The sequence below is a fragment of the Adiantum capillus-veneris genome, chromosome 19 (genome assembly GCF_014529385.1).
Source record: "Adiantum capillus-veneris isolate H3 chromosome 19, ASM1452938v2, whole genome shotgun sequence".
Classification (NCBI taxonomy): domain Eukaryota; kingdom Viridiplantae; phylum Streptophyta; class Polypodiopsida; order Polypodiales; family Pteridaceae; genus Adiantum; species Adiantum capillus-veneris.
The window spans coordinates 127,159,190-127,172,420 of record NC_140949.1 but is presented as its reverse complement, the minus strand read 5'-3'; the positions used below and the strand labels follow the sequence as shown (position 1 = coordinate 127,172,420).

Below are 13,231 nucleotides of genomic sequence, written 5' to 3'. Positions count from 1 at the left end.
TATAATGCAGAATCCGGAACTGGATCAGGACGAGAGATTGTGGTATGTGATCTCTTTAAGCCCAAGAGAGCAGCAGGTTATAGGATCTTAGGAAATATATTCAGAAAAAATAGATTTGTCGTTTTGTATTTATGGACAGGACGAGAGTTGTAGTGATTGATTTGTTCTAAAAATTACCGTTAGTTTCTATATCTTCAAGCCCGTGAGAGCAGGTTAAGGATCTTAGGAATGTTCTTCAGAAATCCGTGATCTGTCCTTTTTGGTATGGAAAAAGGATTCTGGTATCTTCTAGGATCTATAGACACTTTTCCTTATCTTTGAGCGCAAGAAAGCAGGTTATGAGATCTTAGGAATGCTTTTCAAAAAACTTTGATTTGTCCTTTTCCTTGGACACACAAAGAAAGTCCGTTCACAAACCAAGAGACAGACTATGAGAAGAAAAAAGGGAAAGACTGGATTTTATGGAAAACCTGGCGAGTGCTCTTCTTGTAGTTTGTAACCTCAGCCTTTCTGATGTCATGAAGATAAATGTATGGCACACCTAGCAAATCGGGCCATTTCCTATAAGTATTCATTTTGGGTGTTTTGACGCTCTTCGATGGTTCAGGTTCTCATCGTTAAACCTCATGTTGAAACCCATTTTGCATCAAATGAACCACATCCTAAAGACAGTCCCAAGTTGACCTTCTGATTTGCACAAATGTATCTGCTTCAATCACTTTTTGAGAAACACCTGGACTGATGTTCTGTACAATGAAAAGCTCTGACAAGGTAGAAGGAGAGACTGACCTGAATGATTTAAAGCTTAATTTTTGAGAAAAAAGGGAAAGACCGGATTTTATGGAAAACCTGGCGAGTGCTCTTCTTGTAGTTTGTAACCTCAGCCTTTCTGATGTCATGAAGATAAATGTATGGCACACCTAGCAAATCGGGCCATTTCCTATAAGTATTCATTTTGGGTGTTTTGACGCTCTTCGATGGTTCGGGTTCTCATCGTTAAACCTCATGTTGAAACCCATTTTGCATCAAATGAACCACATCCTAAAGACAGTCCCAAGTTGACCTTCTGATTTGCACAAATGTATCTGCTTCAATCACGTTTTGAGAAACACCTGGACTGATGTTCTGTACAATGAAAAGCTCTGACAAGGTAGAAGGAGAGACTGACCTGAATGATTTAAAGCTTAATTTTTGGGGTGATAGAACAATGCCTGATTTTAATCTTCTGTCACACATGATGTTGTAGTTTCAAGGCTTTAATTGGGAAAGCTGGCGAAAGAAATGGTACCTAGATTTAGGGCCCAAAGCAGCTGACTTATCAAGCTGTGGGATAACCACAATATGGTTCCCACCCCCCACTCATTCCGTTTCACCTCAAGGTCATTTTCTGCATATTCATAGTAAACAAAAGTGCCTTTGTTCATGCGGCTTAACCATCCAAGCAGGACCTTTGCAGGTTACATGCCTGGTGACCTCTACAACCTAAATTCTGCTTATGGTACTCAGGAAGAGCTGAAAAACTGTGTAGAGGAAATGCACAAACATGACCTTCTGGTATGATGCACACTATTTTATATGGTAACATGAAGTTCTGGTATAGATGTGCACTCTTTTATCTGATAGCATGTAGAACCTTTTTTACTCGTTCTATTGACACGAACTTACAGGTATTAGGTGATGTCGTTTTGAACCATCGATGTGCTCAACACAAGGTAACCCAGTAAAACAAATGCTGCACCTTTGGAAAACGTCGCAGACCTGAATAATTTCAAATTGCAGGGACCATCTGGTGTTTGGAACGTTTTTGGAGGCAAACTAGCATGGGGGCCAGAGGCAATTGTAAGAGATGATCCCAACTTTCAAGGCCGAGGAAATCCTTCGAATGGTAAGACTCTTTTGTCACTTGTCCCTCACCACTTGCACCACTTGAAAATTTATTAGTGAAAGTACAAGTCAGCATCAGATGGTGTAAAGCCTCGATGAGCATCTGGATGGACGTTTCACTGACATTACAGCACAATATATGCTTAACACACTAGGCAAAACAACAGCGAAGTAACACCCACAAAAGGCATAAGTTATTTCAAACTAAGGTACAAAATCATTGGAGATAAAATGTTTGGAATCTTGGTCTTGAGCACAGAACCATTTACCTTCCTTTCTATGTATCAACTTCTGCTGATAGGAGCGTCCAAACGGTGTAGAGGTTTCTCTGAAGGGTTTGAAATGGACGAATTAAATGACCGATTTTGACTTATAACAAGGTTAATAGAGATGGAGTTGGACAGTTTAAGAGAAAATAGTTAATACATCAGTTAAATTGCTAGGATATTTCTGAATATTTGTCCAGCAAAGGTAATGTTAAGGCTGAATTGAGCCTTAAGAGGGAGGCGATGGAAAGAGAAATGTATGCAGCCATGGAAGCTCGCAAGAATGATGTGTAAGTGTACGTGAGGAATGCCTTGCAAAAAGATATGCTAGGTGAATTTCACGCTGAGATGGGCCATGTTGAGAGCGGAGGTGAAGGTAATTGAATCTGTGGTGCAGAAGAAATTGGATGATGCACTTGCTACCTTTGAATCGTGGAAATTGAAAATGGAGAGCATAAAGGAAAACATGCTTTGATTGAAGATCTCAAGGGTGAACTTACCAATATGTAAGAGTGAGTTTGATGCAAGTGAGAGAACTCAAAGCGGTACAACCGGTAGTGTTGATGTCACATGTAGAGAATAGGTCGAAAGTGTGGACCCATGTGGTCACACAGCATGAGGAAACATTAATGGATAGACGTGGTTAAAAAGCAAAAATTTAGCCCTTCGCCTTCTTCTCCTAGTATCATAAACAATACATTGGAGAGGGAGAAGCGAAAGAAATTGTGAGCTTTACATGTACGAGTTGTAATGAGGACACGAGTCCCAAGGATGATGCATTGGCTTTATCTATAAAAATGGGGGCAAGTGAAATTGCAACCAAAAGATGTGTGAGACAAACATCTTTGCTAAGTGATCAGCCTTCACTATCCTCTTCACCAGTACAATGTAAGGACATGGGTCCTATGGGCAAAGCCACCGGCATGGCCGAACAGTGTGTACGATTGGGGGAGGCTATAAGATAGCACGGTTTGGTGGAGACTAGCACACGCATTACCACCGCCCTTTCACTGGTTTTGGCCTAATTAATGCTCCAGCTACATTTATGACACTCATGGATAGTGTCTTACGTCCCTATCTTGGAAAATTTGTTGTGGTTTTCCTTGATGACATTTTCATTTATAGTAAGACTGAAGATGAACACATAGAACACTTACGATCAGTGTTTGAACAGCTACGAGCTCACGCGCTGTATGCTAAGCAAAGCAAGTGCGATTTCTTTAAAACAGAGATACATTACCTCAGTCATGTGATCTCTTATTCTGGCATCAAGATGGACATTGACAAGGTCGCTACCATTCTTCGATGGCCACATCCCAACACAATTGAGGAGATTCAAATATTTTTAGGCATGGCTGGATTTTATCGACAGTATCTCCGTGACTATGCCAAAATCACTGTTCCTATAACAGATCAACTTAAAGCAAAAGGTAAGACCTTTTCTTAGGAAGAAGCCCAAAAATGCAGTTTTGAACAACTCAAGGTAGCTATAGCCACTGCTCCCATCCTAGCAATCGTTGATCCACTTAAGCCGTTTGTGGTAAAGACTAATGCTAGTGATAAAGCAATTGGTGCGGTACTTCTCCAGGAGGGAAGACCTTTAGTCTTTGAAAGTAAAAAGTTAAATAGAGCTCAACAGAATTATTCTGTTTATGAGAGAGAGCTCTATGCCATAAGTCATGCTTTACGAAAGTGGCGACACTATTTATATGGTGCCGAGTTTGAAGTAGTTTTGGACCATGAGAGTATCAAATAATTTACTACTCAAACAGACTTGAAGGGCCGTAAAGCTAGATGGGCAGAAATCCTTCAAGATTATGATTGTAAGCTATGATATCGCAAGGGGTGATATAATATAGTAGCGGATGCACTAAGTCGGATGCCTCCGATTAATTCACTTGCTTTCACGGAACTAAAGAATGGATTTTGGAGTCATTACGTGGCAAGTGTGTACAAGATCAATCATATGCTAAAGTGTGCAGTGCAGTTTTAAAAAGGGATCCCTCACACTCACATGTCTCTGCACGCGCAGATTAAAACTCCAACACACAGAGCTCCACCCCTACTCAGGAAGAGCTTAAGCGATGGAAGAATTTTTCCATTGATGATGGCTACTTACTCCACAAGGGTAGAGTATGTGTGCCAAAGGACTTAGACACTAGGTGCCAAATCTTATTTGAGTGTCACGATAGTCCAAGTGCTGTTCATCCAGGTATTCGTAAGACGTATGCCTTAGTTCGACGGCAATTTTATTGGCCGGACTTACATCATGATGTTCAAGAGTACGTACTAAATTGCCAACAGTGCCAAGTTAATAAGGCAGAGCGCCTTTTACATCCTTTAGAGATTCCACAAGGTAAGTGGGAGAGTATCTCTATGGATTCTGTAGTAGGACTACCTACTACAAATCTTGGCCATGATGCCATTTGTGTAATTGCAGACCGTTTCACAAAGATGGGTCGATTCATTCCCACTAAGACTACGGTTAAGACACTGGAATCAGCACGGCTATTTAGAGCTTATATATAAACTTAAACTCTACGGTCTTCCAGCTAGTACCATTAGTGACAGAGATCGAAAGTTCGATAATCACTTCTGGAGAGCTGTGTTCCAAAAGTTGAAAACTAAACTTAATCTAAGTACGGCTGATCATCCAGAAACGGATGGTCAAACAGAAAGAGTTAATCAAGTGTTAGAGGATATGCTACGAGCGTACGTTAGCAAGAAGCAAACCAATTGGGAAGACTACTTACCTATATTGGAATTTGCTTATAATAGTTCAAAGCATGTGATTACAGGGTTTAGTCCATTTATGCATTTGTATGGATTTCAACGTAGATCACCCATTACGGTGGGGTTGGCTAAGTAGAAGATACAGCAAGCGAAGGATTTTCTCCAAGACCATTTTGACATGCTTCTTGAGAAGAGCAGCAGAGACTAGATTGACCAGAGCCCATGCAGCATTGGGTAGATTGGAGAGGATGTGTTCACATGTTCAGTTTCAAGAGCCTCGGACGAAGCTGCAATCTGCAAAAACCTGCAAATCTGCTGAACCTGCTATCGTGGTTCCTGTAACGCTTTCTACACTCAACGAACAAAATGTTAAGCAAGCTCAAGATCAATATAAGAAGTACGCAGATGAGGCATCGTCGTCTTGCTACTTTCGAAGAAGGAGACAAGTTCCGGAGCATTCAGAAAGTCTGAAGACGGGAAAAGTTGCTAAACTTTCACCACGCTATTGTGGACCGTTTACCATCCTCAAACGTATAGGTCAAGTGGCCTATAAGTTAGCTCTTCCAGAGCATCACGAGTTCATTCTGTTTTTCATGTTAGCCGTTTACGAAACCAGCTAGGACAGAATGATAATGTCATTGACACAGGTGTGTTAGTTGACCTTATCGAACCGCCAAGCATTCCTCATGAGCGCGAAAAGATTTTGGATTCTCACGAGCTTCGCACTAGACATCATGTCTGACGACAGGTGTTGGTAAAATGGCTAGATAGACCTGAAGAAGGTTCTACATGGGAGAATGTCTCCGTACTTAAGAAACGTTTTCCTACGTTCGTTTTCGAGGACTTTCTCCAAGGGAGAAGGGTAATGTAAGGACATGGGTCCTATGGGCAAGGCCACCGGCACGGCCGGACAGTGTGTACGCTAGGGGGAGGCTATAAGATAGCACGGTTGGGTGGAGACTAGCATACGCATTACCACCCCCCTTTCGTACAAAATGATCTTGCTTGCGTAATCTATCCACTATAGTCCATATGCCATCATGCCTACTCTGAGTCTTGGGAAGATAAAAGACAAAATCCATTGCAATACTCTCCCCAGGACGATCTGGAATCGGTAAAGGTTTGTATCATTTTTTGACATACCATGCAAGTACGTACAAATTTGTCCACATCCTTCTTGAGCTGTGGCAAAAAAAACGTATCTCTCAATACCCTTAAGTATTACCTCTATGCCTCTGTGCCCAACAAAAGAAGGATTGTAACACTCCATCAAAAACTCTCTCCCCAGTCGCTACCTTGCTTAAGATCTCTGCAAAATCCGGATCTGTAGCATAGTGCTCCCACATCTCATCAAAGTCACAATGATGAGCCAAAGTGACAATGGATATCCCCATTGTCCTCATCATCGTCATCCTCAACATCCCGTTCTTGGTCGTCTTCACTCTTTTCTTCCTCTCTTACCCTCTTTAGGCAGACTTGCTTGATCCTGAGCCTGGAAGCTTGCTACCGCGACCCTTACCATGCCATCTAGCATCGTTGTAGCATGTTCCTGGAAAAAAGTCTCCCTGGCCTTATAGGCCACCGCAAGGTTTCACCACAGCCTCATTGTTTCATTTCAAGACGCCGTAGGCAGCTTTGCTTTGGGTTATAATAGCCCTAGAGAGGGGTATTGGAGGAGTATCACGTGACACATCCAACCCAATGTGTGCGTGGACAAGCTACTTCATAACAAGGGTTCCGTCAGTCTAGTCAATCTAGATTAACAAGTGTTCTGGCACTTTTGTGAGTCTGTTCACAGACTGTGCATGCCCAGGCACTTAGTGTAGATGCATATCCTCTGGTTGCACACAACATGATCATAAGCATTCCTATCAGAATTCTTCGGGGAAATTTTCCAGTGCATTTAAACTATTTTTCCTATTTTTGATATTTTTCACTTATTAATTTAGTGACTTTTGTTGGAAAGTAAGTAGGGCAAATTGGGTAAGATAATATATAAGCAAACCAAGGCTAGCACTAATTGGCAGAAGAGGCAGCAGGAGCACCTTGCTCAACAGGTAAATTCTCAGCAAGATCCTCCCCTTGGTGGCGTTTTCCCTCCAAGCAAGACACCCCTTCACCTAGCGTTTTTCATCAGCAAGTCACCCTCACCATCAGATTCCAGCACTTGGCGTTTTCAGCCATAGCTTCATCGCCAAGACCTCTCAGCCCTAGCGTTTTTCATTCAAGCACCCATCGCCACAGATCTCAGCCATTGGCGTTTTCAGTAGGCCATTATCGCCCCCCTTTCCATAGCATTTTCGGCCTCATAACAGCAGCAGAATTTCAGCAAGTAAAGACCAGCAAACCAGCGTTTTTCCTTGCGTTTTCAGCAGTAGCAAATTTCAGCCCCTGGCGTTTTTGGACAGAAGGACAAGAGCACCTATTTTCAGCCCTTAGATCGGTCTCGTCATCCCCATCGTCGGCATCGATCTAGCCTAGGCTTGCATCAGTCACATGCATTCACTTTGTACCAGTTTGTGCAATCAATCGTAGACCACTCTCGCCAACGAGAGTGGGGCCTTCAGAGGAGGGTTTTACAACGTCTGTGGTGTCGTATTCTCTTCTCTCTCTATCTCTCAGTCTCATACACTTTTCACGCACAGTGTCCATTCACTTGTTTGTGATCATTGCACTCTCTCATTAAGAACGGAAGGCTCTCCCTTCCATAAGAACAAAAGGAACCTTCAGCACAGTACGGAGCACTCATCTTGAGCAAAGTTCAAACATTCATTCTGCTGCACCTAACATTGGTATCAGAGCTTTAGTAGTGTTCGGTATCACTCAAGGAAAGAACCACAAGAATCACAAGAAATTTTTTTGCTTGTTGAGGTCGCACGAACCCAAGTTCACTCGGGCGTGTCGAGTATTAATTGTGTTTTTGAAGAGTGACACGAAACCCAAGAAAGAAGGGCTTGTCCAGCCTCCCCTTGTGCCTCTTTTCACTCATTGAGAGCAGACCGTGCACTTAGCGGCCGGCCAATTGACGTGAGGTGGGAAAAAGCAACCTTGGTGTAAGCGCAAAGCCGCCAAGGGGTGCGCCCGTGGAAAAGAGAAGAACTCGGGTGAAGAGAAGATAACACAGATTGCAAGCGAAAGAAGAACCTCAAGACCCTCAAGACCCTCAAGAACCTCAAGAACTCAAGAACCCAAGACCGGCAAGAAACCAAGTTCCTCGTGAACTTAAGAACCAAAGATCATAGTGCATGGTCATCACCCGAAGCGGAATGGATACTTCGCATACAGGTGATGAGCATGAGAGAGGCGATGAAGAATTTTTCCCACCAGGAGGTTTTTCTGACCCTCCCCCTTCTCCATCTACGCCACGAATTGTACCAAATGCTATGGAGGCGATGGTCAAGTCGATGTTGGAGATGCCATCTGGCAGAACAACAAGAAACGAATCGCCTTGCGATGGCACAACTAGAAAGAAAGGCAGACCAACAAGAAGCGACTCACATTGCCTTGGAACGCGAGCGTGATGAACAAAAAGAAAGAAAAGCAATACAACAAGAAGCGACTCACATTGCCTTGGAACGTGAGCGCGATGAAGACAAGACAGAAAAGCACAAAGAAAGGAGGAAGCCGAAGCCAGACGAGCGGTCTTGGAGGCCGATCGTGAGGTTCAAAGAGACCTACGCACTTAAGAATTGGTACGACAAGTTCTTGCCTCGAAGTCTGAACCAGCCAAAGATGTTGGTAGTTCCTCAAGTGGCACAAGCCGGGATGCGGACTCCAACAACCCAGTCACAGAGAAGTTGACTTTCAGTAAGTATGATGGTAAGATGGATGCTACGGTTATTCATTCTTAGTTGCATCAATTTAATGCTTATTTTGCGACAACTAAGAAGACAGGAAATAGCAAGGTTTTGACGGCAGCTATGTACCTTGCTGGTGAGGCCATCAATTGGTACCACGCATGGCAAGAGGCACAGTTAGCCGCGTACCTAGAGGAAGCTGACGAATTCACGCCCCTTTCCTTTAGTTGGGCTGATTTCCAAGACAAGCTCAAGGTGCGGTTTATGCCACCTCAGTACCTCGCACGATTAAAGGACGATTGGCGCGCTCTCAAGCAAAATGGTATGCCGGTTATGTTCTTCTCTAATCGTGTTTTGTAGCTCGGCACTCAATTACGCAAGCCAGAGAATGAGCACAAGGAGGCATTCCTTTATGGATTGAACGAGTATATCAAGTACGATGTCGAGGTGCTCGATCCAATCGATCTCAACAAGGCAATAGCGATTGCTCTCGCACAGGAGATGAAGCACAACAAGGGAAAGCCTAAGGAGAACAAGACTTCCACAAATACCTCTTAGACTTCTCAGAACCCTCAGAACGGTAACTCTTCTAACCAATCTTCCAACAGTCCCTCAGAAAAGAACTCTCAAAATGAACCTAAGGGTAAAGCTACCACAATTGCTAAACCTAAGCTCACTCTAGATGAAAAGGTAGCACAAGGAATTTTAGGAGGATACATCGCGTCGGAAGAGCAAAACACTTATTCTAAGGAAGGTCGTTGTTTTCATTGTCACATTAAGGGTCACATAAAAAGAACAAATCCTAAGCTTGACTCTAATGAATCTAAAGAATCCACAGAACCCACTTCCTCTGTCAATGCAATCAATGACAACACGAGTGTGCCCCAAGTTTCTCCTGACCCTCCCATTGACGAGTCTCTCATTAAATGTTATGGTCATATGACAGGGCAGCATTTTGTCATATTGTTTGACCCAGGCAGTATGCATGATGTGATCAGCCCCTCTCTTGTTGCGAGAGCTCGCTTAGAGGTTAGTCAAAAATCTCCTCTCGAGGTCTCTGGCTTCGCTCCCGGTATGGACTCTCTCATCACGAAAGAGTGCCTTGATGTGTTGTTTATAGTTCAACAAGCTGCTTTCCGTAGAATTTTTTTTGTCTCTCCTCTCTCAGGATGTGATATTATTTTGGGCATTCGATGGTTTCGTTAGCATAACCCTCTCATTGATTGGGCCGAAAATACGTTCACTTTCAATGCCAAAAGTGACTCTCCCATTGTCATTCCTGGAGAGCAAGTTGTTCATTCTCCCTCTCTCATTGCGAATGTGCAAGCAAAGATTGAACGGATTCAGGAAAAGGAGACTCTCTCAGTTTCTTCTTCTCCAAAGCATGACACACAGAATTTGCATGATGATACGCATGATGATTTGAATGATAATGATGAGCATGATGATTTGGATGACAGTGACAAGCATGATGATTTGCATGATCAAGATGTGATTTCTCACAAGCATGATGAGTTGCATGAAAATGATGTGATTGTTCACAAGGATGATGTGTTAGTTGATACTTTCTTTGGTGAAGCTAACCTTATTGCAGATTCGATCAGTCACAAAAAACCGATCTTGGCTCTCGAGCCTAGGTCCAAAGAGCCCTCACAGGAAGTACTATGTGTTCGAATGATTCGTCAGCACGCATTGTTCGAGTGTTTCATTCGTGATCGTTTCTTGTATTTTCGTCAACGTCTTTATGTGATCCCTTTTACTAGACATGACATATTGTACGTTGAGCACGTTTCACTCATGAATGAGCACGAATGTATGCGGATTGTTCATGAAAAGCTGAAAAGTATGTATGTAAGGAAGTCACATTCCATGTCTCTTCCTCGGCACGACATAGTTGTAGAAAGAGCACAACAAAGTATGAGCACCAAGCATAGGCATTTCCGTTGTGAATTGCCACAGTTGATTGATTTGGATCAGAAAGACAAGATTCGATCTCATTGTTTGTGTGTGTGTGGTGAACTGTTTGGCACTTCGTCTATTTGTTCATCTACATTGCATGCACAGTCTTTGAGGAAGACAAGATTTTTTCCAGTCACTTTACATGGAATAGGTACGTTCATGTTTTTGTGTTGGAAGTGGTTTCAGGAATTTTCATCCTCGAAGATTCTTGAAGAAGGTAAGACGCATGACTCTAGACGAAGTGGAAGCATTGAAGGTGACTTTGTGTTGCTTTCGGTGCGGCCCAAAGAAGCAAGCGTTGCAGACCTTTATGAAATTCAAGTATCGCACGACCCACACATCAGAATGGGCCAGCGAAGAGTCCTTTCCAGGATTCCGGATGCTATTGGCAATCTCCATCGATGCCATACAGTTCGGTACCAGTACCTCACTTTGAAAAGGAAGGGATGTCACGTGACACATCCAACCCTATATGTCCGTGGACAAGCTACTTCATAACAAGGGTTCCGTCAGTCCAAATAGTCTAGATTAGCAAGTGTTCTGGCACTTTTGTGAGTCTGTTCGCAGACCGTGCATGCCTAGGCACTTAGTGTAGATGCATATCCTCTGGTTGCACACAGCATGATCATAAGCATTTCCATCAGAATCCTTCAGGGAAATTTTCCAGTGCATTTAACCTATTTTCCCTATTCTTGACATTTTTCACTTATTAATTTAAGTGACTTGTTGGAAAGTAAGTAGGGCAAATTGAGTAAGATAATATGTAAGCAAACCAAGGCTAGCACTAATTGGCAGAAGAGGTAGCAGGAGCACCTTGCTCAACAGGCAACTTCTTAGCAAGATCCTCCCCGTGGTGGCGTTTTCCCTCCAAGCAAGACACCCCTTCACCTAGCGTTTTTCATCAGCAAGTCACCCTCGCCATCAGATTCCAGCACTTGGCGTTTTCAGCCATGACCTCTCAGCCCTAGCGTTTTTCATCCAAGCACCCATCGCCACAGATCTCACCCATTGGCGTTTTCAGCAGGCCATTGTTGCCCCCCTTTCCATAGCATTTTCAGCCTCATAACAGCAACAGAATTTCAGCAAGTAAAGACCAGCAAACCAGCGTTTTTCCTTGTGTTTTCAGCAGCAGCAGATTTCAGCCCCTGGCGTTTTTGGATAGCAGGATGAGAGCACCTATTTTCAGCCCTTAGATCGGTCTCGTCATCCCCGTCGTCGGCATCGATCTAGCCTAGACTTGCATCAGTCACATGCATTCACTTTGAACCAGTTTGTGCAATCAATCGTAGACCACTCTCGCCAACGAGAGTGGGGCCTTCGGAGGAGGGTTTTACAACGTCTCTAGTGTCGTATTCTCTTCTCTTTCTATCTCTCAGTCTCATACACTTTCACGCACAGTGTCCATTCACTTGTTTGTGATCATTGCACTCTCTCATTAAGAACGGAAGGCTCTCTCTTCCATAAGAACAAAAGGAACCTTGAGCACAGTACGGAGCACTCATCTTGAGCAAAGTTCAAACATTCATTCCGCTGCACCTAACAAGGAGGTTCGCTTTGGCTTGGGGAAGTGAGAAAAAGGTTTGCCAAGGAAAATCTTAGCAGTGCGGACTGGCTTTGGAAAGGTGACTTGCAGGAGCCTTGAAGGATTTATTGGAGTAGCTTCGGAATTTTTGCGGCTCCTTTGCAGTGCGAGAAGGACGACGAATTCTCTCTAGATCCGGAATCTGCACATGGCCCCCCCTTGCTCAAGCGCCGACGACATCGACCAAAACCAACTATTGGCTATGGAAAGCAGATCAACCATCCAATTAGCCGCCTATGCACGGGTGAAGTTCTCTAGGAAACCGTCGATTTGTTTGGCTTGAGATTGTGAAGCCAAAAGCAACTGTACGAGTTCGCTAGAGAACAAAGGCAAAGGCAAGCTTGACAAGGATGGAAGTACTAGTACTCAGTTAGCTGCCTCAGTACCCACGAGGTCCGACAACAGTTGTTATAAATGTTACACGACGCTTTGTTTGGCTTGAGAGTTTGAAGCCAAAGACAAAGCAGGAACTCACAAAGAGACAAAGACAAAAGGCAAGCTGAAAAGAGATAACGGTGATATAGATTTGACAAAGGAGATCAGCATGGCACACATGGTGGCGACCATAGTGCCCACGGCACCAGATTTCTAATCAGAGAATAGTTCCCGCCACTAGCTTGAGCCAGAGAGAGGCTTGTCGAGTTCAAGGCATATGCATCTGGCAAGGAACCAATCAGGCGTATCTAAAACACTATGGATGAGTACACCGCCCATTGTTGTTGATCGGATTATGGACAGGATGTGTTCCACAGTTTATTATCTTCTCTCTCTCTCTCTCTCTCTCTCTCTCTCTCTCTCCCCCCTTGGTCTCTACGCTTCCCCATTGTCGACTTTGACAGCCCTTGCATAGTTGGAGTGAATGTATTCACTGGTGCAATCTCAATGTAACTGACAAGCCACTAGCAAGGGGGTAAATCCATAGAAAACATATGACTAGACTTGAAAATTAATAACTCTCAAACTTTAGAGAGACACAAGGTGGAGTTCCACTCCCAGACGCAATGGCCCCT

General features: G+C 43.6%; 1 protein-coding gene across 1 annotated transcript in view; it reads left to right on the top strand.

Moving 5' to 3' along the window:
- The window catches only part of LOC147434827 (uncharacterized), a 35,484-nt gene that overhangs the window by 3,668 nt on the left and 18,585 nt on the right, over nucleotides 1–13,231 (top strand). The window contains exons 5-9 of the mRNA XM_086491240.1: nucleotides 11–42; nucleotides 1,247–1,379; nucleotides 1,457–1,554; nucleotides 1,668–1,712; nucleotides 1,780–1,885. Of these exons, the coding sequence (XP_086347366.1) occupies nucleotides 11–42; nucleotides 1,247–1,379; nucleotides 1,457–1,554; nucleotides 1,668–1,712; nucleotides 1,780–1,885 (414 nt within the window). The remainder of the gene's footprint in view (nucleotides 1–10; nucleotides 43–1,246; nucleotides 1,380–1,456; nucleotides 1,555–1,667; nucleotides 1,713–1,779; nucleotides 1,886–13,231) is intronic.